At 28.8% G+C, this 27728-nt stretch overlaps 3 protein-coding genes across 13 annotated transcripts in view; all 3 read left to right on the plus strand.

The window, feature by feature from the left end:
• LOC119670358 (smoothelin-like protein 1) overlaps positions 1 to 10878 on the plus strand; it is a 59075-nt gene extending 48197 nt beyond the window's left edge. For 4 of the 11 annotated variants that reach the window (XM_038080585.1, XM_038080589.1, XM_038080588.1 and 1 more), the window contains 5 exons: positions 1451 to 1534; positions 1837 to 1933; positions 7348 to 7501; positions 8830 to 8981; positions 9983 to 10877. In XM_038080585.1, coding sequence (XP_037936513.1) covers positions 1451 to 1534; positions 1837 to 1933; positions 7348 to 7501; positions 8830 to 8981; positions 9983 to 10106 — 611 coding nt within the window. In that variant the 3' untranslated portion in view covers positions 10107 to 10877. Of the gene's footprint in view, positions 1 to 1450; positions 1535 to 1836; positions 1934 to 7347; positions 7502 to 8829; positions 8982 to 9982 lie in introns of those variants that run through there. The other 7 variants (XM_038080592.1, XM_038080593.1, XM_038080586.1 and 4 more) reach the window with 6 other exon arrangements.
• Positions 10879 to 12281: 1403 nt separating this feature from the next.
• On the plus strand, positions 12282 to 13341 carry LOC119670989 (E3 ubiquitin-protein ligase MARCHF2-like). Its single transcript, XM_038081467.1, has 3 exons — positions 12282 to 12715; positions 12773 to 13082; positions 13141 to 13341. Exons 1-3 carry the CDS (start codon positions 12449 to 12451, stop codon positions 13281 to 13283), a joined length of 720 nt encoding a protein of 239 aa, XP_037937395.1. The 5' UTR covers positions 12282 to 12448; the 3' UTR covers positions 13284 to 13341.
• A 451-nt stretch (positions 13342 to 13792) lies between these two features.
• Positions 13793 to 27468, plus strand: LOC119670361 (amyloid protein-binding protein 2). Its single transcript, XM_038080598.1, has 8 exons — positions 13793 to 14101; positions 22720 to 23243; positions 23320 to 23547; positions 23613 to 23714; positions 26168 to 26678; positions 26744 to 26909; positions 26964 to 27121; positions 27188 to 27468. Exons 1-8 carry the CDS (start codon positions 13946 to 13948, stop codon positions 27266 to 27268), a joined length of 1926 nt encoding a protein of 641 aa, XP_037936526.1. The 5' UTR covers positions 13793 to 13945; the 3' UTR covers positions 27269 to 27468.
• Positions 27469 to 27728: the final 260 nt, after the last annotated feature.

A 27728-nucleotide genomic window follows, 5' to 3' on the forward strand; every position in this document is an offset into this window, starting at 1 on the left:
AGATTAAAAGTCAAGCTGCGTTCGTTAGCTTTGTGAGCATGATAGTTCGATTTCTTTGGTATATAATTATAATAATTATTTTTTAAATTTGTTTGTATATAACCATTCGTTACTTTGCATGCTTTAATTTAATTTTACCTTTAGAGTGGAAACTATGAATCTGGAAATCGTTATAAATCAACAATAAAATCAACAATCAAAAGTTGATCAATAGTATGGATCAGTTTTTGAAAGTTTCGGTAGTTAGTTAATTACAATGACATTCTATGGAAATTATTCTATATACTGTGTATTATGTATAATCGGATATTTTCAATAGTCTGATAGCTAAATAGATATGAACAAATAGATCAATATATTTTCGCTAGCTAGTAAATTATCATAACTTTGTATAAAAATTATTCTATGTGTTATGTATTGTTCGTTACTGGTTACTTAAAATTTTTCAAACAGTCAGATAATTATATATATTATAGGTACGACCAAATAGTTTAGCATGAGATACAAACATTATTCATAGTACGAAATTATCCAAATATAAACAAAAATATAAAGATTATGCGGTAGTTATTAAGTCAGTATCACCTTTGAAAATTATTCAATTATTCTGTTTTTCTATTATTCTATTATATTCTGATAATTATTTAAATGCGAGCAAATAGTTTAGCATAAGATATGGAATTATTTCTATATGTTATGTTCTGGTGCTATTGGGCCATTTTAAATTTTTCAAAGAGGTTTAATAATTATTCTTCCACAAGCAAAAAGATCGAAAAATTCGGTAGTTAAATTAAAATGATATATAAAAGTAATTCTATATACTATATACAACACATACTCTGATATTTAGAATGTAAAGAGTTCAATTTTTATTTTTTGTAATAAGAGAACTATTATAATAAGACCCTCATATACTTGGACGATTTCCAGACGCATACCTTTGACCCAATTAAAATGCACTTTTGAATGCTTCTTCATATGTATGCCGTACTAGAATTTGTCATTTGCATTGTAGATCATATGCATACTATATACTATACTCGTATTGTTGTTTTGTTATTCGCAAAATGGTACCAAAATGGAAGAGGTGTTTTTGTTTTGTATTTTGGTGAACTTCTTTGGAACCATGTTAAATTGTTTCGGCTATTCGCATCGAATATATTAATAATGTTTATATGAAAATTTATATTATTTTGCTCTAAAATATGTATGTATCAATGTATATATCTGTAAAGTATATAATGAAAAAAAAGCGAAAGTTTTTTTTTGCTTTTATCAAAAGTAGCTGATTTAGTATGTTAACTTAATAATTTTAATTAAAATATTTTTTTTTTTTCAAATTAATTTATGCTAATTAATCTGTTTTATTCGTAACTTATGCATGCTTTTTTTCTTTTGTTCTTTTTCTTGTTTTTTTTTTTATTTTCAACAATAAAATTTATTTACACAGAGCAACAACAACATGCAACATCAACTACGGAAAGATCTGAGACCAAGGAAAAAGATGGATCCATTGTGACAACTACAACTAAAGGTAAAAAATTGCTAACTCATATGTTAAGCATATATTTATTAACGTGCTCTAAGACTGTAAGTTTTAGATTATTTATGCTAATTTTGAAATAAAATAAATTTGTAGTAATAAAAAGCAAAAAAAAAATTTTATATAGAAAATTTAAGAAAATAGTAATATATGTTTGAAACAGAAAAAAAAATTATAAATGAATATAAATAAATTATATTGTATAACTTCAAGCTATTTATAGCTATTTTAATATCTATTACATTTTTAATTATTATACTTAAATATATCTTGTTTATTTCCTTTTTATTCAGTAACAACACGAACCGTCAGCGGCACTGGACCAAAACCAGTCTCACCATTTGCAAAATTCCGTCAACTTGACAAACAAAACTCACAACAATCGCCAAGGTAAGAAAATTAAATTACAATAAATTACTTATTATTGATAAATTTCTTATCTGAGAAATTAAAAGAATAGATCAAAATTTTATTCTCATTTTTCCAAAAAAATATAAATCAATAATCTTTAATAATAACATTATAAGTTGGACAAAGTGATTTCGGTTGCTATGAAATATTCTAATTTTAATAAAAAACGTAAAATTAGTTAAAAATATTATTTTTTACAAAAATAATATATTAAAAGTTGTATTCATAAAAAATCCAAAAATTATTTTTCTATTTTTATTAACGTAATAGTTGATAATATAGTACAAAAGATCTATAAGATCATAATACTTTATTTTTACCAAAACCTAAATTTATATTCCATTAAATTCATTATTTAAAAAAAAGAAAAAAATACTACACATATTAAAGTAAATAGTTATAAAATAATAATCTTTATACTCAATAAGCAAAAAGTTTTGATCTATTTAAAAATGTCTAATTTTTCATTTTACTATTCGAATTTTACTATTTTTTAAATTTAATTTTAACAAATATTAAGGGTAAAGGGAACTTCAACAATTAAATCTATATTATATTATATTATAAAATTATTTATTTTATATAATTTTTTTAATTTTTAATATAATTCTTTCACAATGGTAGAATGGTGTATCATATTGGTTATGGGTTTATATCTTTTCTTCTATTAAATATATAATTTAAAAATATATAATATAAAACAAAAAATAAAAAATTTGGTCATTTTGTTAAAATTAACATTTTACATATTATTATATATGTATATAAGAAATACAAGGGAAAAATAACAACAATAGTTAGAATCAATAAAAGTTTATAATATCAGTTACATTAGATGTGTTTTTTTTTGTTAGTATATGCGCTTACTCTACAAAAAATTATTATTTTATATTAAAAAATATGTGATACATACAAATATTGATACATATGTTATCAATAGAAATAATAGAAATGGAACAGCGGAATAAGTTGAATATTTAAAACGTTATAAACCTTGGAAGCATTAACATATTGTTCACATTCGTTTCGTTTATATTAACTGTCCGAATACACAAGAACTGAGCGATGACGTTTATATGCTTCAAATAAAACATAATTGTTATTAGCATTAAAAGAAATTAATTAGTTATTAAATCAAAAGATAAAAAAAGTTAACTAATTAACTTTGATATATTAAGACAATAAATCTAAACATTCTAAAATTAAGCGTACAAAAATGAAAAGCCTTCAAATGGCTACTTCTGTTAAACTGACACTTCTCTTAGGTAAACAATTTTTAGGAACCATTTTTTTCCATTACAATCAAACTTCCATAACTCAAAGTACCATTTTGCAAAGAAAAATTTCGACTTATGGAGACTTCGAGTTAAGCAATTTTTATTTTTTTTTTTTTGAAATAAACTGGAATAACAGAAGTTATAGTGAAAAAAAAATATTCAGAAATTAGGGTTTGTATTTTAATTTTTTTTCTTATTTTCAGTAAAAAGGGATTTTAATTTATTCAAAGCTTTATAGTGACCTTCAGTTGTAGTATCATTCGTTTGCAAATAAAAATTTTGAATTTTGAATGAATCTTCTATCAAAGTCACTAATTCAGAGCATTAATGCTCAAAATATTGTTATCTGTAAAAAAGGTTGATGTAAAAATTTCATTTTCAAGATCAATATAATCGTTAAAAGTAGCATTAGATTTTATTTTATTTACTTTAAATTACGCTTAATAATTCTGTTCCAACAATTCACGATCTTCATTAATGTTATTCAATAAAACTATAGGAATGACGTCTTGTTCGTCCCATGTAGAGAAGACCAAATCCAGCTTTTTTTAGAGCAGTGCGCTATCGTTAACGCTATATAAGAAAGAAAAAATTAAATATTTGGTTTGAAAAAAGAGATTTTCCCTAACACCAAAATGGATTCATACTTAAAACAAAAATTCGACTTATAGAATAAACTTTCCCATATTGCTATTGGCATGTGACAATATTTTTATTCGAGTTATAAAAAAATACGTTTTGTAGAAGTTCGAATTAAGGAAGCAAAATTGTATGTAATATGCTGTCTCAAATCCTGTTGCACTCTTTTAGTTCCAGTTATAAAAAATTCGAGTTATAGAAGTTATGGAAGTTTAACTGTATTTGATATAGTATAATCCCTTTGGTCAGGACCCTCTTTAGAACGAATAAAAGTTAGCTGACGGTGACTGTTCACTAAAGAGAATACTAAAAGCATTTAATAGTAATACTGTAATTTCTTCTTCTTCTTAGTTGGCCATTACAGACGTGTGTCGTCCTTGGCCGCGTCGAGTAGCCTCCGCCAGTCAGCCCGATTAGTTGCCTTCTGACGCCAGTTGGTAGTACCGAGCGCCCCCAAATCGTTGGTCGCCTGGTCCTTCCACCGAAGATGCGGACGTCCTCTACCGCGTTTTCCACCTGCGGGTATCGAATCAAATACCTTTCTAGCTGGAGCACTTTCTTCCATTCGCACGACATGACCAAGCCAGCGTAGCCGCTGAATTTTTATGCGCTTAACTATGTTAATGTCGCGGTATAGCTCATCGTTCCATCTAATTCGATACTCGTCGCCAACGCGTAAGGGATCATAGATCTTTCGAAGAATTTTTCTCTCGAATGCTCCTAACTCCTTCTCATTACTGTTGGTAATTGTCCAAGCTTCTGCACCATACTGCAGGACAGGCATTATAAGGGATTTGTGAGCGTGATTTTTGTTTGTCGAGAGAGGGCTTTATTTCTCAATTGCTTACTTAGCCCGAAGTAACATTTGTTGGCAAGAGTAATTCTTCGTTGAATCTCTAGGTTGACGTCATTTTTGGTGTTTAAGCTGGTTCCTAAATAAATAAAGTCTTTCACAACTTCGAACTTATAATTGTCAACAGTGACGTAGGTCCCACGACGCTCAGGAGATTTGTTTGTTGACAGAAAGTACTTTGTTTTGTTCTCATTTACCACAAGACCCATTTGCTTTGCTTGTTTTTCTAAGTTGGAAAATGCCGCACTGACGACGCGGGTGTTCAGACTAATGATATCAATGTCGTCGGCATACGTAAGCAGCATTACACTTTTGTAGAATATTGTGCCAGTACGGTTTAAATCTGCTGCTTGAATTATCGTTTCCAACGTTAGGTTAAAGTAGTCACACGACAAGGAGTCACCCTGTCTGAAACCTGGTTTGGTATCAAACGGCTCGGAGAGGTATCAACGTCATTTTACATAGCCGTATAAGTTTTGCTGGGATACCAAATTCAGACATAGCGGCATAGAGTGTGCTTCTAGTCGTAGTGTCAAAAGCAGCTTTGAAGTCGACAAATAGGTGGTGTGTGTCGATTTGTTTTTCTTGAGTCTTCTCCAGGATTTGACGCACTGTGACTGGTCTAGAGTGGATTTGCCAGGTCTGAAGCCACACTGATAAGGTCCAATCAGTTGGTTGACGATTGGCTTCAATCTTTCACATAGTACGTTTGACAGAACCTTATATGCGATATTTAAAAGACTGATCCCGCGGTAGTTGGCGCAGTTTGCAGGATCACCTTTTTTGTGGATTGGGCAAAGCACACTTAAATTCCAATCGTTTGGCATGCATTCATCCGACCAAATGTTGCGAATTAGCTGTAGCATGCATTTTGATAGCTCTTCGCCACCAGCTTTAAACAGCTCAGCCGGTAAACCATCGGCGCCTGCAGCTTTGTTGTTTTTGAGCCGCGTTATAGCTGTTTTAACTTCATTATGATCGGGAGGCGGGACGATTATTTCATCGTCAACGATTGAAAATTCGGGGTCATCTTCGCTTTCAGTCACATTGCTACTACCGCCATTTAGTAGTTTCGAGAAGTGATCCCTCCAAATATTAAGCATGCTTTGGACATCTATCACCAGATTACCGTTTTCATCTTTGCAGGAATTAGCTCCGGGTTTATAACCATTTGTCAGGCTTTTGATTTTTTGATAGAATTTTCGAGCCATATTCCTGTCGCCCAGCTTCTCAAGCTCTTCGTACTCACGTCTTTCTGTTTCCTTCTTTTTTCGCCTGAAAAGACGTTTCTCTTCCCTTCTCTTTTGCCGATATCGCTCTTTAACAGCGCGCGTCGCAACTGACCGCAGGGTGGCTTGATATGCTGCGTCTTTCTCTGCGGTAGCATTGCGACACTCCTGGTCGTACCAGCTGTTTCTTTGTATACGGTGATAGCCGATCACCTCTTCTGCAGCGGTACGCATAGAGTTAGAGATGTGGTTCCATTGCGCGCATATATCGGCTTCTTCAGATGAGTTTTCTAGATATTGGGAGAGTCGAGTAGCGAAGTCATTAGCTGTCTGTTGTGATTGCAGCTTTTCGACGTCTAGCTTTCGCTGTGCTTGTTCACGTACCTTTTTCATCGCACATAAACGTGTGCGGATCTTGGCTGCAACAAGGTAATGATCCGAGTCGATGTTGGCTCCACGGATAGTACGTACATCCAAGACACTGGAAGCATGCCTTCCGTCTATCACAACGTGATCAATTTGAGATCTTGTGTTTTAATCAGGTGACAGCCATGTTGCCTTATGTATGTTGAGATGCTGGAATCTGGTACTACTAACCACCATGTTTCTAGCCGCGGCGAAATCAATCAGCCTTCTTCCATTATCAGAAGTTTTCGTGTGAAGGCTGAACTTTCCGACAGTAGCACCAAAGATACCTTCTTTACCCACCTTTGCGTTGAAGTCTCCAACAACTATTTTGATGTCATGATGGGGACAGCGTTCATATGCTTGTTCAAGTTGTTCATAGAAAATTTCCTTGGTGTCGTCATCTTTATCTTCCGTCGGGGCGTGCGCACATATTAGAGTGATAAAGAAAAATTTTGCCTTAATCCGGATTTTTGCGAGCCTTTAATACTGTAATTTACTGTAGTTTAAAATTGCATCTAACTCATTGTTGCTTGTTTTTCCCATATAAGAATTATATACCAAATTATAAAAATATCTTTTAATATTTTATTTTTATAAAAATAATTATTAATAAAATATATAAAATATCTCCGATGAAAAAATATTACAAATTAAATACATATATTTTTTTTTAGCTTGAAAAGTTTCTTTTTCAAAAGTTGCCACAAAATAAAATTGGTATTCAGCTCACTTTTCCTTATTGTAAACTTTTTTTCTAATATCTATGGAGAACGAAACCCTTAATTATCTTAGTTATCACCTTTTAATTATTCCCGCTCTTTTATTTGCTAACAAAAGTTTATCGTACAACTTCTTGTAGTTAAAAAAATAAAATTAAAACAGAAATTATAATCTATTTAATGGTAATAAATACCAATCACAGATAGAAATTTTTTTCTAAGTTAAATATTATTGCATAAAAATAAACAAAAAAAAACATTTGTTCAGATCTCCATCAACACCCACAACTCCTGGGGGTACTGCCTCTCCTTCTGGTTCAGCACCAATTTTCAGATTTACCGATCCGGCATTAAATGCGCGTGCCGCCACTGTCAAGGATCAACTTCTACAGTGGTGCCAAATGAAAACAAAGGAATATGAGGTATCTTGAATTTGGCATTAGTTGAATAAATATTTGTGAGTGGCAGCCCAAAGCAAATGCAAATTGCAAAAATAAAGTGCAATAAACTATTAAACTAATTAGATTTAATTTTTCTTTAATTAATTACAATTAATAGCTTAGCCGCTTGATGCGTACAATTAACTCATTTAATTAAAAATACTATTTGCGCTTTTTATTTTTCTTTAAAAATTATATTCTTATTTACCAAAATTATATTTTTATTACTAAAACTAAATGCTATTTAATTAATAATGATAGAAAATTTCCATTATGTCAGACCTATAACTATATTTAAAGCGACTTATTTGAAAGATTTGATATTCAAATTATTTGACGAATATGAATAACTAGTTTGAGTAGTCGGATAATATTTGAATCAGAGAAATGCAATAAGTACTCAACTCGAGTCATTAAATTATTAAATAATAAAATATTTTTTATATTTTTTTTTTAAATTAGGAAAATAAAATTTAAGTAACCTATTTATTACTAATTATTTAGATCAATTTTTTTTAAATGTTTGAGGAATAGCAATTTGTTTAGTATTAATTTTAATTTAAAAAAAAGTCATAGAAATGATAACCAAGAAATTAAAAAAAATGTCAAGGATCAAGAATTACTAAACAGTAAAAAAAGAATCATTTAGATATTTTAATAAAGTTCTATGGTACTGAAAATTAGAGTACTATAAACGTTGAAATAAAAAAAGTATTAAATATATTTAATATTTAAATATATTTATTCTTTTGCTGTGACTATGTTTATTTTTCAATAGAAAACAACTTAGAAATGAGTGAATCTATTAAAAACGACATGCGGGCTATATCCTTCAACAACAATACCAACAACAGATCTGAGATCCACAATTGTAATATATGTATTAAGTCACAATAGTTATTACTTCACTAACTTGGCTATCTTTTTGGTTAAAGCTGCTACTCGATAATGTAAAACATTGGCAAGAATATTGGTAATTACAATGTGATACAAAAATCGAGTACTATGCAAATATTGTCTGTATTCCTTTAAATTACAAATGAAAAAATTTATAAATTTACTATATTATATTAATTAAACTATAATAAAATTTGTATATAAATTTAATTTTTTTTATTAATATATTTTTTAATGCTTATAAAAATTATATTTTAACGTATAACTTATGTACATACACGAATAATTATTTTAATATTTGCTATACTTACAGCAAATAGCATGTTGGGCTTGTTGAAATTGTTGTCTTAAATATTATTAAATTGTTTATATTTATTATTTTAATTGTTATTATATGTATATAATATTTTCAGAACGTCCAAATAACAAACTTTAGTACGAGCTGGTCAGACGGTTTAGCTTTTTGTGCCCTAATACATCATTTCTTGCCAGATGCCTTTGATTATAGTAAACTAACCCCACAAACCCGAAGACATAATTTTGAACTAGCTTTCACTGTGGCTGAGTAAGTATACATATGAAAATTTATATTATGAAAAAATAAATATTATTTTATATAATTTTATTATTGTTATTATAATCACAAATTTATTTATGTAACAATTAATTTTGAAGAGACACAAATATATCCTTTAAAAAAAAATTAAAATAAGTGTATAAAAACACACTTCTATTTAACTTCTATTAATTTCTATATTTAATTTTAATTTGTATACAATTATTTTTAATTTTTTATTTCTATATATTGTTTCTATATTATTTTTATATGGTCTATTATTGTGACCAAATATTTTAATTTTTTAAGATTAGACGATTAGATTAGACTAGAACCGAATAATGTTAGTTAATATTTTAAGAAGCAACTATTTTACTGTAAGTTGTAACGTACGCTTAATAGCTAAATATCGCCAGCAGTGATAAATACAGGAGATACAAGTCTTCTCTATTCCTGTCCGGTTCCAAATTACCATGCAAACAGAAAATGCAAGAAACCGACATCAAGAAAACCATGCAATGTCTCTTCTATTTCCGTCCGTTGATTACAAATGATCATGCATGCCCATAAGCTAAATATCACCAGCAGCGATGAATGCAGGAAATGTAAGGAACCAGATGTCCGTGGAGCACAACCTCTGTTTCTGTGTTGTTGTTTGTTGCCGGTGAATTTACCAGTTTGATAACTTTTTTCTTGTTATTGAAGAGAACTAGTGACGCAGATATCTTAATCTATTGCAAAATAGTAAAAATATATAACAATTTTTTTTTATCCGATATTTGGATTGTTGTTGATAATTATATTCTGGCATTTAACACTTTAAGTTACATTTTTCAGGATTTTTATTATTATTTAAATTTATATATATAGAATATTTTTATTTCAATTACGTTGTTTACTTATTATAGTTTATATTCAGAATACAAGTATATACTCTTTTATTTTTAAATTTATTTCAAATCACAAAAATTATGTTTTTAATAATTTTATTTTCTTTTACACTTCTTCAGTGAGAAAGCCGGCATAGCACCACTCTTAGACGTCGAAGATATGGTAGTTATGAAACGACCCGATTGGAAGTGCGTATTCGTTTATGTGCAGAGCATATATCGTCGTTTTCGCAATTGTCAATAAATCAATTATATATGCATATATATAAACATATCGTCGACAATATAGAAAAATCTCACTAACAATAATATATGTATACTCATATATACAAAAATGTAATATTAATTATATATTCAATATATAAACGGCATTTGTCTCTCATCAAAGTTTTTCTCATCAACGATATTTTAAACTCAAAACTGTTTTAAAATAAATATTGAACTGTTCATTAAAAAAAAACATATTCATATATAATATAGAAAATATCTCAGTAAACAATAATTTACTTTAAATTATATTGATCAATATATTGTCTAATAACTCATTTTACAACTTCACCATTGTCGGTGATGATCCTCTGACTTTTTGAACGCTCGTAGAATTAGAAATTGTGTTTGTTGTTTTTTTATTGACATTATTTGTTTGTTATTATTATAATATAATTTTTTTATTAATATCTCAATTTGATAATTTGTTTTTATAATAAAAAATAAAACGTTTATGTAAAATTGAACGATAACTATTAATAAATAATAAAACACGAGATCTTTTATGTATTATTTATAAGCACATATATATAAACATATTTACTAACAAAAATGTAATTACATACACACAACAATTGCTTTGTTTTTAATTGCCTAAAAAGATAAAGTATAAGGCAAAATTGTTTTTTTTTAAAGAATTTTTTTTTAAAAGTAGTCGATAACGTCAGATATCGTGTATCTGATTACAGAATTTAAAGAAGAAATATGTTATCTTACGATTTTTTATTATTATTTCTTTAATTTACTAATTGTTGCTATAAAAATAAATATTAACAAAGAGAAAAATTAGATTGTGTTTTATTATTATTAAATGATACATTTCCATAACTTTAAATGAATTGCTGGATATATCAACCAAATAAAGAGACATTCAACACACGTTGTTCATTGTTCTAATTTTAATTTATTGTATGTGATATTACATATATTACAATAGTATATATTGTAGTTTTACAAATTAATAAACAAAACCGAACTACTTTAAAATGAAAGCGATTCTTAATCTTTTGCCTGTAGACTTATATAATCCACAAGGCTATATGGTTCCGCACAATCGTTTTTATTTCACCACAATTGTCTAAACACAACTCTCTAACTTCCATACATACAATTAATAAGGACTATATTTATAGCCAAAAGTAAAAATGAAATTGGCTATAAGGTCTATTAACAACCACAAGTTTTGGCTGTGTGAAAACGGGTAGTTACAGTAGTCCTCGTCAAAACATTATTAGATAACCACTATTTAAAAAAAAAAATCATAGTCATCAGTAAGGTACTGGTAAAGTATCTTCTCAAATTTTTACATAGATCATTAGTCGGTTAATATAATTTTTACGGTATATAAAACATTGTCCAAAATCATACAAAAGTAATGAACACAAACATAAGTAATGAATACAAACAGAAGTAAAGAACATATACAGAAGTACATATATAGAAGTATAAGGTGATAGAATATATTGACATTATTGCAAATAAGGCAGTTTATAAGAACGTAATACCACTTAATAAAATTAACTAGTATTTAAATCGCGAAGTAATGAGAGCCATTGACGTAAGCTGACAGCTTCGCATTCGCTGATTTTTTTAAAAGAATAAAACAAAAATCAAACCCTTGAATACGTAATCAACTAGTGCCCTCCTCTGATTAGAAAAACAAGGAAGGATCTCAGTGTTCCGTTATTCATATATATCTTGGTATAGCGTAGAGCAACAAAACTATTAAAATTTAAAAGCATTTATTGATTCCAAACATTAATTACAATAATAGTCCCTAACAGTTTAATCTTTATTCGGCGCCGGTTTATATGGTCGTTTTAATTAGATATAACTTAAGTACTTCAAGGTGAAGAACTGAAGATAAATGCATTCAGTACAAAATTTATGGAATAGCTCCATTTTCTTTTCTAATATGTTATGTCTTAGAATTTTGTGGCATCACTTTTATCAGTTTTATCGTGATCAGATTCTATCAATTCTTCATTTAGCACATATCCGATTTATCATTTTATCTAATGCAGTAAGTACTATCCGCCAAAAGCAAACTTGAAGCAATTTTTTTCAAATGAAATTTAAAAAATAAATAGTAGTAGGCAATTTAAAGTGCTAAAAAATATAAGTTTCAAAAAACTTTATATTGTGATCAAAATAATAATCCTATTTAATTTTTATAGAACTATATAACTTGTTAGCACAATCCAACAAGAATAATGCCGATTCGCAATTAATTATTTCAAAATTAATAGTGCTGTTCAGGCAGATTTTAAAATTGATTAACACGAACTAGATTTATAGTCGCCTGTTTAGGCGACTACAATGCCTTTTCCAACGCGTAGACCCTCCCGCACTGATTCATTAATTCAAACATTTTCGCAAATAACGGTACTGCGGGCATTTAATAATGACGGATTATCTGCAACACAGTCAGGTACATCCATCGGAACAGTTTCAACCATAAGTGCATCTAAAACAGTGGTTCCTGTTGATTCAGCTGATGATTTAGGTAACTCGTGTCGAATATGTCGTTGGAACCGCAGTGACATGGAAATTGTAAAATCACCATGTAATTGTAAAGGAAGTGTGGTAAATTAAAGTTGCATAACAATTGTATGTACAATATTTATTTTTGAAACTTCTCAGGGTTACTTGCATTTACAGTGCTTGAAGCGTTGGATGTTACATCGTCGTGATAATCATTGTGAGATTTGCCATGAACGTTTCAATATACCTTATGAAAGAGTTAGCGTATTTGAAATGATGCGTGCCTTTTTTTGCATGCGTTGCTTGGGGTCCATAACAAGGCATATTGTTTGTGGCGCTTCCCTTGTACCTTTAGCTCATGTTGTGCTGCAACAGATATTGATATGCTTGGAGAATATCAATGAAAATCCAACAGAGGGTCTAACTTTAAAAGAAGCAATTGTTTGCTCATGTGCATTAATGACATCCAGTAAGTATTCAAAAAAGTAATGTTTATGTAACATAATTAAACATAAGGTATATCACAGGTGCTCTTTTCTTCCATTATTTCGAATATATAACAACACGATTTATGATCGTGAGAGATATTTTAAGACACTGGTGGACATTTGGTGGTACATCTGATTTCTCTGTCATTGATCCCAATTTGGAAACATTTGATATATTCTAACAGATATTTTGTAAATCGATTTAAAAAAAAGTAAATTTTTAATTGCGAATATGGTATACATATTGTTTTTTAATTTATAATAATACTTTGATATATAGTATTTACTATATACTTTAATAATAAATAAATAATATGATTCAATAAATTTTTAAATGGGGACCGATACGTTAGTGTTAAAGTTTTTTTGATTATATTTTCAAATATAATAATCACAATATTTCTATTTGCTATATCATATAATATCATATAAATGTCAAATTTATTATTCCATTCTTAACATAGATTAATAAATATAACAGCAACGTCTGAAGAATTTGAAAAGAATACAGACGTTGCTTTTCATTTTTTAATAAATAAAATCTTTAATATAATTTACATTTTATTAACAATATATTATAAATATAGAGATGCTCATGGTAACTCTAATGTTAAACTGTCAAAATACCAACATATGTTTTATTCATTCTATCTTAATATGATGACATTTAAGTCTACACAAGTTTAACAAAAATAATGTTATACTTTAGTTAAAAATTAGACGTCGTTATGTGAGGTTTAGGTGTCAGTGTCGTTGGATTTAAAATAGTTAAAATCAAATAATTTAGTTGCAAGTGTTACATCTAACTTTAAAAGTGCTTTTAGCACAAATATATATTGTAGAAATGGCAAGCATAAATTATACGAAAACTCCTGAAACTCTTTATGAGCAGTGCATAAATAAATACGTTGCAAATCTCAATTATACAGTTACAATGTTAGATAGTGTACAAAAATTACGTTACCTGCCACCAGAAGTACTTATCGATATTTATGTGCGAGTGAGTATTCAATAAATATAAATTTAAAAAAAGTGAAAATATTTTAAAATAAATGAAAGCGAAATTATAATATCATACAATAAGGAAAAGTTGCAAAACTCTACACGGACACCATTAAGATAAGAAAGAGTCTACACGTTTTAGCAAAAGAAAATGAAATCAACAGTGCTGTTACACACAAAAAAAAAAAAAAAATGTGACTATATGTGTATACATATATCCACATTAAATCTTGTTTTCCTAATACAAGTTTGTGATTAAACAAATTCAAACATTTCAAAGAAGACCAAAAATTTAGTATGAACAATATTTATTGCACTACCTATACGTTGTCCAAATCATGTATCAGTGTGTAATAATTCACACATAATATTTGCGTGCTTTATAATAAAAAAAAATCCTATCAAGTGATTATATTAAATAATATAAAGAAAAGAAATATATGCATTTTAAAAAAAATTTAATTGTATAATATAAAATTTCTTGTTGAAATATTGTATATTACTAGCAGCACCTGTCATGGTACGTATTTCACATACGTAAATGTGCGTGTAGTGGTTTGTTGTTTGTTTTCTTGTTGATGTCACAATCAGCTGGCAAAATAAGATTAAAAAATTGCACTCCAAACAAACTAGTAATAAAAAACAAACAAAATAACACAGCATGTTTATTCTGAGCCATTTTGCTATACAATTATAAATTGTATATTTAAATAATCAACTTAAAAATCGAATCTTTTTATCGATCTTAACGGGTTTTTAAAGCGCCGTATACTTCCAGTTATTTCATATTGCTATTAATCCTTGTTTATGGAGCCAACTGGATAACCAAATTTGATTATTTATAGGATTTTAGTATTACAATTTCTCATATTCCGTTAAATTAAAAACTATAATTATGGAAAATTTATGATATTTGTAAAGTCGTGATTGAATAATTCAAAAACAGCGTAAATCACAAGTTGACTACTCAAATTAAAATTCGTAAATAGACTACAGTTTATGTGACTTTTAGAAAATATTTTCTATTATCATTATTATCTTAAATGCTTAAGAAAACATAGAAATATATGAAATAATATATATTCAATAATTCTTAATACTTACCCACATTCAGAGTTCTTCCGCCTGATAAAGTGAACCATATGACTAGAATGTGAGCTATACAGTTGTGTCAAAAGTGTAGGTATGACGTAAAGACAGATTTGAGTTTACGTCTTCGTAGTGTCCCCCTGACTCATACCAATTGATTGTCTGGAGATGGACTGTGCTGCCTAAAAAAGTTGTTTTTCAAGTTTTATTTATATATTTTTTACCTTTCATATAAAAAGCAGAATAAAGCAGATCACAGTAGTAAAATGTACATTAAGACCGAAAAGTTTTCGGAAATTCTCATTTAAAATTCGCGCGCTGTATATTTTTCGATATTTTAAGTTTATGTAGTTTGGCAGCACTGTCCTTAATTACTATGCCAAAAATGAGCGCGATCTGTCAGACAGTTCGTTTACGGCAGCTGTTGAAACCAGTTCACCTCAGTAGGGCGTTGCGAAAAAAACAATGGAAAAAAATATTGAACAAAGAGTTTGCATCAAATTTTGTGTTTCGAACGAAATTTCGTGTGCAGAATCGTTGCGAATGCTACAAAAGGCTTATGGGGAATCAGTTTTATCGAAAACTCAAGTTTATGAGTGGTACAAAGCCTTCCAGGACGGTCGTACGACCGTCGAAGACATTTCGCAACGCACTACTGAGGTGAACTGGTTTCAACAGCTGCCGTAAACGAACTGTCTGACAGATCGAGCTCATTTTTGGCATAGTAATTAAGGACAGTGCTGCCAAACTACATAAACTTAAAATATCGAAAAATATACAGCGCGCGAATTTTAAATGAGAATTTCCGAAAACTTTTCAGTCTTAATGTATATTACTTTTTACTAAAATATTGTGAAATTACAAGTTTTCCTACAAACCTCTCTTGATGTTATGTTCGTCGATCCTTTCACTCGTAACGCAGTTGATAACCATGACTTGGTTTTAAACTCTCATTCATAATTTCAAATTTTTATATACACCACAGAATGGTACAAAATAAAGTCGTAAAATTATTTTTCACTAAACTCTGGATTATATCTCTCGTATTTTTTCATTGTGTCATGAAAACATTATTGACACTTGTCATAGCAGAGATAATATCACTGAGTTGATTTTAGTATTTCATTCATAAATTTAGAGCGGTACAGATCAGACTCGCTAAATTATTTTTCACTAAGCTATAGTAGCATTACTAGTTTTGTGGGTTATATGGGTCAATTCTTTTATAATGATTTATCATGAAGATATTGACAGAAATAACAGAGATAACAGCATTCAGTTAGTTTCAACGTCTCATTCATAATATCAATTTTTCCATTTGTGTTGGTGTCCAGACCTCCAATTGCCCAATTGTCAGACTAAAGTTCTGTCACCCTCATGGGCCCATATCCATTTCTCCATATCATGGGTGTAGGTATGCCATCTTTTATTTATATTATTTTTGCCCTTTTGCTGTTGAAAATATAACGAGTAACCAAAAATCACTCGGGTTCGGGTTTTGCTAGTGGCGATGTACTGAGTGCATGGGTTTATAACCACTAAGGTTGATATGGGCCTTAGTGAAGATGACAGAACTCCAGTCTGATAATTGGGTCTGGACGCAAACACAAATGAATAAATTGACGGAACTTCAGTTGGACAATTGGGCGACTGGTATTTAAACTTTTGGTATTTAAAGATATTGAATTAAATGTATATTTTCTGAAAAATCTGACAAAATTGAAATATTGAGTAAAGTTGTAATGTTCGGTCTACTAATAATTTAAAACATAAAATTTTAACAAATAAATATCATTGAATTGTCAGTTCATTCCAATATTGTTGTTATAATTTAGCAGCAATAGACTAAACTATTATCGTAACAAAAACAATATCAGTGAGGTCGAATATTGACAAGGGCTATCTGCCATTTATACTAAGATTGTATCTTCTTAACGATTAAGCTTGTGGCGGAAAAAACTCCTATACTGCAAGACAATTTCCACATGCTGCAAAATTCTATTGACTCAACTTAAGTTAGGATGTAGTCAAATGTCAAACAGTTTATTGTCATGTACTGAACTAACTTAGGTTAGGATATAGCCACATGTTTGCTAAACAGTTACTTGTCACATTTAAACACTTTTGTGCTTAACGTATTTTCAAACTGTATCTTCACTCCATCTGTTCAACTTGACATTCATATTTTCAACATGACATCCATTTGTTTTAACAGATCTATTGATCTATTTTAAATAATATTTATTTGTTTAACAGTTCGACTGTATACACGGTCTGACCTAGGTTCAAAACCATCCCACTTACATTCTAATTTCTCATATCTTTATCTATCTATCAATCTCTTCTTGTGTCCCATTCAACCCGTATGTTTGTCTTATCATCCATGTTATTCCGGTTTTTTCTTGCCTGTTTAGGCTACAATAATAATGAGAGCTTTTTTAAAAAGTGGCACCTTTAATGTTAATAAATATTTTCAATTCATGGAGTACCATAATCCCACAAGACTCTTTTGAAAGGGTTTAATATTTTCTGGTTTTTAAAATAATTTGATGTGAATTATAGAATAGATCTTACAACCTAAATATGTGCTCTTTCTTTCAATATAATTAAGTAGTAATTCTTAATATTGAGCTCTCAGTTCATCACATCTTACTTTGTACCGCTTTAATACATCTCTTGCTGCTAAAAACTGAACGTTATAACGAATTTACAATATATGTATAAGTATGTATATGTGAAAATACATACATAATTTGTTTAAACAGTTGAATATGAAAAGATATGTCAATAATGTAAGATACTCTTATAAAATGTATATATGATATCTTTTTTAGTAATAAACTATAAAGTAAACATTCATATTTATATATGAATTTTTATGTTTCTATTTATATATATATTTTTATGAAGAGATAAGGAAATTTCAAATTAAAGTAAAAACTTTTTAACATAAGTATTTTAGATGCCTTTGAAAAACAAATTCTTTATATCAAACCAGAATATACATTACATTCAAGTATTTTATTTATTTTGCATTTTACTGTTTAATCCCTTATATTATTTTATATAAAAATTTATTTGCATTTATGAATATGCAAAAATTCTATTTTTAGTCTATAAATTTAATATGATTAAATATAAATATATGTATGCAGATTATTTAGTTCTATTTAATTTTTATTTTTACTATATAATGCTAAATCTCCTACATATATCTTCTATATTTTTAAATATTAAATATTTCCTAATTAATTTTTTTATTTAATTACAATGTTATGGTAAATTCATTTTGAATTGCATAAATAAAACTTTTTCTAATTTTATTTTATTTATCGGCTTCAATCTCCCTTTATAAATTGATTAAAAAAATGATTTAAAAATACATTATATTTTTTTATACTAAACTGATTATATTGAAAAGTTAACTCATTTACCAATGACAATTTTAATTTGATTTTCAATTATTTTTAATTATAAAGCAATAACATTGTAATTAATTGATTAAAACTAGGTAACTTTATACAAAAAGTTTATTTATTTTAAAATAATAAAGTTAATTACTATAATGTTGTTTAATTATATGGTATCATTTAATGTAGAAGACTAATTAATAGATATAGAAATGATATAATTCTTTTTTTTTGTTTAAATGCATAATGTTAATAACATTTTTTTAAAAAATATGTTTATGGTAAAATAATAATAACTAAATTAACCGAGTTCGAAGCATATAAACACTCTTTATATATATATCAAAACTCGATTGAACTATCTATTCCTTTATCTATAATTACTTACAAAAATGTGTTTCATTTCATTATCATAAGTTTTTTATATTATTTATTTTTATTCACATCAGTGAACATAACACTGATGTCCCTTATCATAGAATCATTATAAATAATTATCATTATAAATGTTATCCACTAAATCAATACTATTGGTGTGCAAGGCCGCCACTGCAATCTAACCTAATCTAGCTCAATATTTATATTGATAATCTTACGGACAAATTATAAATACAATATAAATATTGTAGTAAGTATAATACTTTGGCACTCGTACTAATTTTCCTTATCATCAATTTTAATTTTATTTGACAGTACCTAATTTGCAAAATAGAAAATTAATGGATAATTTATGTTGGTGTTCAAACCAGTGGTGGCCCCTAAAAAGAAAGTACTCACAATTTATCATGATAACTGTGGTAATGAAAGTAAAAAGTTAAAATTGGCATTAAGTTTGTATGCTGAGTAAGATGTTAGATGTTACTGACCCAATCTACCTTGAAGACAGGTATGAATAGCTTATCATAAGGGTTCAAAGTGTAACCCTTATGATAAGCTACTTAGTTCTATGCTGTTAGTTAATCAAATACAAGTGGTTGATTTCTAAAAACTAAAATTTTTTATATTTTTATTTCTATACGAACCCTTCTAACTTTTAAATTCGTCATTAGACGCGTCACTATCGACAAAAAAAAATAACATTAAATCAATCCTACTGTGTGTACGTCATTTAACATTCTTTTCACTGGAGAATTACCGGTGAAAACTGTGCGAAAGCATTTTCGTAGAAACCTATTCGTTTTGTTAGTGAAAGTTGGGAAACTACAGAGAAAATACGTAATTGTTTCTTGTTCTATTCGTCCAAATTTCTAAAGTTTGAATAACGAAAGTTTAAAGGAAAAACGGTGTCTCTGCATCGATTCCTATACTTCTGTGACGTGTATGATGTGGAATAAGCATTATTATAGTGCATGATTAAGTTCCCAAGAATAAATCCTCTTATACACCAGGTCGAGCGGATGTACAGATTTTGTGAGTTTCTTTTTTATGTGCTAACTGCACAAAGTGTATGTAAGTGTTCTTTTAAACGATTTCCAATCCTCTTATATCCGTAAACACATATGAGATTGATATAAGCGAATTGATTTATCCTGCTGATTTCGGCACTGTATTCTCTGACTAGATTCGATTTAATAATAAAACACTAATTTAGTACTTCGCAGTTGATGAAATTTCAATAAATTTCAATAAATGTCAATAAATGTCTTCCATGCCTTTCTTGATTGAAATATTTCCTTAAATTAGTTTTTAAAATCTAAATGTTAGATTATATAGTCTAATACTATTCTGTACTAATAGTCTGGAACTGTTTCAAGAATACGACTATGTCCGTATGTATATTCTGCCAAGCAATCTGTTACTTTGAGCCTAATCTGACGCAAACAGTATTCTCAATATAGTGATCTATGGTAGAAGATGTAGCATGACATTAACGACATCAGTCTCCATAGCTTTAATAATGTAGATACTTTCTAGTTTCAATCTGTGTATTAATTTTTATTTTCAAAGTTTATGTTTGTGTTTCTTACCAAAAAAAATAATAATTTATTATTCTGTTTATGTTGTCTGTCTAACTATCATAATCGATCTTTAGTAATTTGTTTACACTTTCAATAAGTATGTCGAGAAATTTTATAGAATAATTTTGCTATTACAAACAAAAACGCTTACAATTTATAGATGATAATACGCGAATTGGTTACATTGTGTAGTATATTTGGCTGTCACGTGTCAAAAACAATGTATATTGCCCAAATATAAAAATACTGAAGGTAATCAAAGCATGAATAAAACTGCACAATATCTTTTTTATTAAAAGGTCTTATCTAAGGCTACAAAAATAACCGATGAGATAAGAAAAATGTGCATTGTCAAGATGTTAGCAACAGGAAATAAAGATCGCAAAAAGATTAAATGAGCAGGTGCCTAAAATGATTCATCACAGTAAAACCAAAAACAAGTGTAGTTACAAAGAACATTCTAAAGAAGTTGGGTTTTAGGTTCATCTAAATGAAATTTTATGGTTGTATTATTTGCAACTACATACAATGTTTTCTTTTATGAATGTTTCATCAAGATTGTGTTTAATAAATTCTCAACATGGACTACAGATAGAGAATAGACATAGAGAATTTTAAATCAAATGTTTATTGTGTTGTCTATAATCTTTCTGTCTATATTCCTAGAATGGTTTTAAAGCTATGAAAGAGTTAGTATCTGCTTATGAACCGGCTTAACTATAATGCTTATTGTAATTGGAATGATCAAGGCCTTCATAATCAACTGTCTATTAATACGCACCTCAGGCCATATTTTTGTTTTCATTAATATTCCGCCAACGACATCAATTTCAATTTGTTTTTATTGTATTTGATTTTGACTCTACGTATAAAATTATTCTACTTCAAAAATATTTGACGGCTTTATATGATATAAATCGTATATTTACGCATTCGTCTAAGTAAATAAATAAATATTTGCTTTAAGTTCTCAGAAAAGTCTGTTAACACAATAAAGAGATTTTTATAAAATACTTAACTATTTGTTTTGATGGATTCCGTATTTTAAGTTAAATAGAGATACATATTTAAATATATTTAAATAGAGAAATATGATTTAGAACATTCTAAATGTATTATAACATTTAAATATATATTATATAAATATATAAATTTTTTTTTTATATTTATCTGGTATTTGAATCTTTCACATATATGTGTATACTATATATTAATGCTGTTTAAGTCACTCCATATGGTTTGTATCTACGTGTTAACTTTAGGACAATAAACATTCCTTGACTACCAAAAATAAAAAAATTAAAACAATCCATATTTTACACAAATTTGATTTGTATGAAATTATATTTAAACTTGCCAGACTTCCAAAGATGATTATTCCGTTATTGATGTAATAGTCTGAATTCAAAGTAACGGGGATCACTGCAGCTAGATTTATGTTGATATTAATCCATAGACCACCCATCTTTATAGATCATTGTTATTAGTTTCATGAATTTGCTACTGTTGATTACAGGTTGATAATAACCTGAAGAACCTATTAGAGACGCGTGCATTGATCCCATCTTTATGCATTATTGCCTTTAGTTTTTTGGTTTTTGTTCTTAGTTCTTCATTTTCGATCTATGTTTTTTGTGTATAGTCCAAGCACACCAATTATATACTATCAATATATAAAGGTTTTAAAAATTGGTAAATTCAAATCTCTTAAGTTTATTATTATATTGAAAATGATGCAAAACTTCAACTAGCAAAATACAAAAATAGATCGTAAAGTAAGTAATTAATGTGTGGCATCCAACCAATTTTATTTATCCTATTTTTTGCTTTTACAAATTGCTCTATACTCGCAAGTTCATATAATTTGCAAATTGAGTTTGCTTGCGTGGACCGATAGAGTAAAAAGACAAGAATAAAGTTGTTGTAGTTGTATTCTGCAATGTCATTGACCTATTCCAATCACTTATGGGCTGCCTCGTTGATAAAAATTAAACGTCAGCGCAGTTACTAGTAAACAAAACCTCCGTTGTAAGTTGCCTATATCAGTTGTATTGTTACATATGCAATTGTTTATTTAAAAATAATTGTATAATTAATTTATTATCTTTTAATTAATTTAAATTATATTGTTGAAATTTTAATAATTCTTCTAATTTTAGATGGCTGATCGAGAGGAGGTTAAAGATATGTTATTGGAACAACTTTCGGATTTAAATATATTTGAACGCGTCTTAAGATTTGATCCGGCGCGTCAAAAACTTTTTCATTGCCTTTCTGCTCTAATGAGTAGCAACAAATTACTTGCAGATAATCTTCAAAGAAACTACAGGACACATTATCAAAGAAAAACTAAATACTCAAGAAATACAGAAGATACTATAACATCGAATGTATCTATAGAAAATAATTGCACTAAAGTCGATACTGCTCAAGAGTGCGATAATTCAACGGATGATGTTCCTAATATTATTGAACAGGCTGATGATTTAGAGGCCTGGAATTTAAGTGAAACTCATTTCGGAATTGAGGCAATAGATTTTGGTTTGCGTTTAGGATCGTTTTTATCTGAAGCTGGTTGGCAAGCAGAAAGTATTCAAGTATTACAAAGTGTTGCAGCTAGACTAAGAGACATTAAAGAAATGGATAACGAGATGCGTGTTTTACGGTTAGACTGCTTACAAAGGTATGTAAATATATTGTAATAAATCTAATATAATATAAATTATTATTTATTTATTAACTATTTTTTTGCTTTTTAGACTTTTACATTCCGAAGCTGCTTTGTTCAACTTTAAATCAGCCAGACGCACATATGCCGAAATAGTTGACTTATTGAAAGAAATTAAAATTGAAAGTATACCAAATTCATTACTGGCTAACACGTATACGCAGTTTTCTGCAATGTACTTTGCACGTAGTGAATATGATGATAGCCACATGTGGAGTGTAGTAGCTATGCGTCATTTAGAAGAAAATACACCTGAAAGGTTTGTAAAATATTTTATTTAATTACAATATTTATTTACAAAATATATTCTGTACTAATATATAGAATCGCTATCGATGTTTTGCGTCAAGCAGCCAAAGCGTGTGTAGTTAAGCGGGACTTTCACCGTGCAAATATGTTAATATCACAAGCAACTCATCGAGCAGGGTAAGTAAACAATTTTAATATTATTACTTTAAACTAAAATTTCTGCAGTTTATCTTTTGTGCAATATTTTTATTACATTCTTTACAACACAATTGATATATAACAATTTAGATATTAAGGCCGAACACAAAGAATTTCAATTACATGTAATCTAAAAGCTTTTCAGTTTATTTGTTTACTCAACGAAAAATTAAATATGTTAAGTTCCAGATTAATTTGCATAAAAATAAGTTTTAAGATATTTATATATTAATTATAATCGGAAATGTTTTTGCATGCTTAAAAATCATTAGTAAACTTTAGTATCTTAAGTGTTATTTTATCTCTTATTTAAAAAAATAGTAATAATGAATTTTTGCTTTATAACAAAGCCCTGTTGATTGAAAACTATTTATTATTTTCTTTGTGATTATGAAGGTGTTTTGCATTAAGTGAAATGAACTGTGTTTATTGAACACATCTTCAAAACGAAAATTTTATTTTATTATTAATATACTATATGTTTATACAACAGGTTTATTGTGTTCAGAAAAACTCAGTAAACAAAACATTCACATCAGCTTGTCACATTGTAGTTTATGTCAGGTTGTTTCCCAGATCAACGTTATACATTTTACATTACAACATTCCAAGTGATATTCATGCCGAAAATAATAATAACAGTAATAATTTCAATACAATATTTAGTGATATATCTAATGTTAATTTTAAATTCATTATATGTTGATTTTGTGATCAGTTGGGGGGTTCTGTCAGTCATGAGGACGCTAAAGACTTGAGGATGAGTGGACTTGAGGATAAAAGCATTTTTACTTCATTTGAAATAGAGCTTGTTACGAGAAAACAAAGTAATAATTAAAGAAAGAAAGGATGGCTGGGCAGTATACAGAGGGAGTGAGTCTATCCTCTGTCAAAGTTCTACAATCTTCTTACGTTAGTAGTAGAAGCTGTGGAAAATTTAACCAACGTGCTGTAGTCCATATTTTCTGCTCTACAAAGCTTTTCGGGTTAGAACAATAATAGCATAAGGAATAGATCTGTAGTACTTCTTCTTCATTTTATTGCGTTCCCAGGTTTTAATTTCTCCAAAACTTTTTACGCTTGCTTGAATTTCTTTCTTTAGTGTTCGTTTCCATGTTTGCTTGGGCCTACCAGGTTTTTTGCTTCCTTGAGGATTCCACGTCAACGCTTTTTTGCAGATTTTGTTTGGTGACTTCCTTAATGTGTGCCCGATCCATTGCCATTTACGCTTTTTGATTTCATTTGCGATAAGAAGTTGGCGGCATGTTGTCCAGAGTTCAAAATTTCTAATAATGCGGGCCACCAAATTTACAAAATCCTTCTGAGTTATTTGTTTATAAAGGTTTGAAGTTTATGAACCATGTTGTTGGTATTGAGCCAGCTTTTACAGCCGTAGAGCAGAACGCTTTTGACATTAACACTGTTACTGTTGAATAACCGCAGCTTGGTATGCCGGGAAAGTATTGAAGAGCTCCATACTTACTTTATTCAGCAACGAAAAGGCGGAACATGCCTTGTTAATTCGGTTTTGGATGTCGACTGCAGCTACCTAAATATGTGAAGGTGTTTACGTTGTCGATTTCTATATCGTCCAGGTTAAATTTGCCGGTAGGTTCAGAATTATTTATTTTCATTGCTTTCGTCTTTGCCGTGTTCACTGTAAGACCAACTTTCCGCTATTCGGGAACTAAGTCGTTGAGTTTATCTTGCATAACGTTCTATCGTGTTGAGTGAAGGCAAATGTCGTCAGCATATTTTAAATCCTTGAGGTGGCTTGGAATCCCTCAGCGTATAACCCGTTGTGACTGGTCAATAGCTTTAGTAAGGACGTAGTCTAACACAATTAAAAAGAGAATAAACGACATTAGACTCCCTGTAGTTGAGGATACGTAAATAGAGTAATTGGCCTGAGTGACTGTATAGTTCTACCTTGCTGTTGTTGTTGGTGTACATGTTACGTATCAACTTGTGAGATTGCAGATAGTGGTAAGTGTTCGTTTGTATTGCTGATAATTGCTCCTATAATCGTTGTGTTTCTTCCTTCAACTTACACGGGAAATGATTATAACATGGTAAACTCAACATTAAACTGGTTCACATTCAGTTTTAATGTGAAATATATGTGAAAAATAAAAATGGAACATAAATTATAAAAAATATCGTTGGCAATGTGAGTTTTTTATGTGATATCTTCTTGTTGTTGTAAGCCTAGATAATTTTTTCTTGAGAAATTAGCTTGCTTTGTTTTTCTGTAGAGAATAAAATCTAGTTAAAAGTATGTCTAGTACTTAGTTGACTCCTTGACAGATCACACAATAACTCTATATCAATTTCATACACAAATACACGCTTAAAAGTTGTTTTACAGTGATCAGCTCTATTATTAAAATAATGTAATAAATGAAATGTATTTGCAAATTTGTTAATTTTAGAAAAATTTTCGGTTCGAAACATCAAAAATACGCAGATGCTTTACTTGATTATGGATTTTTTCTATTAAACGTCGATTCAGTTTATCAAAGTGTTAAAGTATATAAAACAGCTTTAGATATTAAGAGATTCATTTTTGGTAGTCGGAACTTTCACGTTGCAATTGCACATGAAGATCTTTCTTATGCCTATTATGTGCATGAGTACAGTACAGGCAATTTCACCTGTTCACGTGAACATGTTGAAAAGGCTGTAGATATTATGAAAGATCTGGTACCAAGTGATCATCTTATGTTAGCGTCAGCCAAACGCGTGAAAGCATTATTACTTGAAGAAATAGCACTGGATAAAATGGCTGAAGGAATTGATGAAGATGGTTTATTACAACAATCAGAAGAGTTGCACAAATTTGCGCTTCAATTATCACTTGAAGTTTTTGGAGAAATGAATGTGCAAACAGCAAAGCACTATGGTAATTTAGGACGTCTTTATCAAACTATGAGTCGATATCAGGTATGAAAAGTATAAATTATATTTATTATATACTATAATTGAAATTCGTTTCATATATATTTTAGGAAGCAGAAAGTATGCATCAAAAAGCTATTAAAATTAAAACGGATTTATTGGGCCAATATGATTATGAAGTAGGACTTTCAATAGGACATCTCGCTTCGCTTTATAATTATCAAATGAAAAAATATCGTGAAGCCGAAGACTTGTATTTACGCAGCATTGAAATAAGTAAGTTATTGTAAAATTAAAATGAAAAAATTACTAAAATTTGTTTTATTTTAGGTTTACGACTGTTTGGCCATTCATATTCGGGTTTAGAATATGATTACTTAGGTCTTTGTCATGTATATGAAACATTAAGAGAATTTGAAAAATATCTTAAATATGCAACAATATTAGAAAATTGGCAAACACTTCGTGGCCAAAATCCAATTTTAAATGTAAGTTTTATATATTAACTTTATGGTCTATAAATTTTATAAAATATTCTTTTGGCTATTTTGAAGAAATCGAATTACCCAGCTATTGATAATGATTGTTCCCTGGAGGAAGTAAAAAAAGAGTTTTTTAACTTGATGTGTCCATAAGTTTTAACAAATCCAACAGACATATACTACACTAAAATTAATATGTAAGCAAAATATTTAGGTAATTTTACATTTTAGTATAATTTATGCGAACTGCTTTAGTCTAAATTACATATGTCCAATCACACAAAGAATCTGCATCAATATTTATATACATAGGTTTGAAGTATATACTGAACAAAATGTGATTTTTAAACTTATTTCTATTTTTGTTTCAATATTTGTGATTTTTTTTGCAATTTAAGTAATGTTTAAAATTATATAATTAATATATCTTTTATTTCAAGTACTTGTTATAATAAAGCATTACACATAAATATTTTTATTTGTCTGATAAAACATCAATTTTTATGTATTAAAATGAAATTAGTTTCAACATAAATGTATTTCTTTTTAAAATATTCTTTTTAAGAAAAATATTTGTACATTCATTTTAAATTAAAAAATAAATATATAAAAT

Source organism: Teleopsis dalmanni, chromosome 1, assembly GCF_002237135.1.
Source record: "Teleopsis dalmanni isolate 2A chromosome 1, ASM223713v2, whole genome shotgun sequence".
NCBI lineage: Eukaryota > Metazoa > Arthropoda > Insecta > Diptera > Diopsidae > Teleopsis > Teleopsis dalmanni.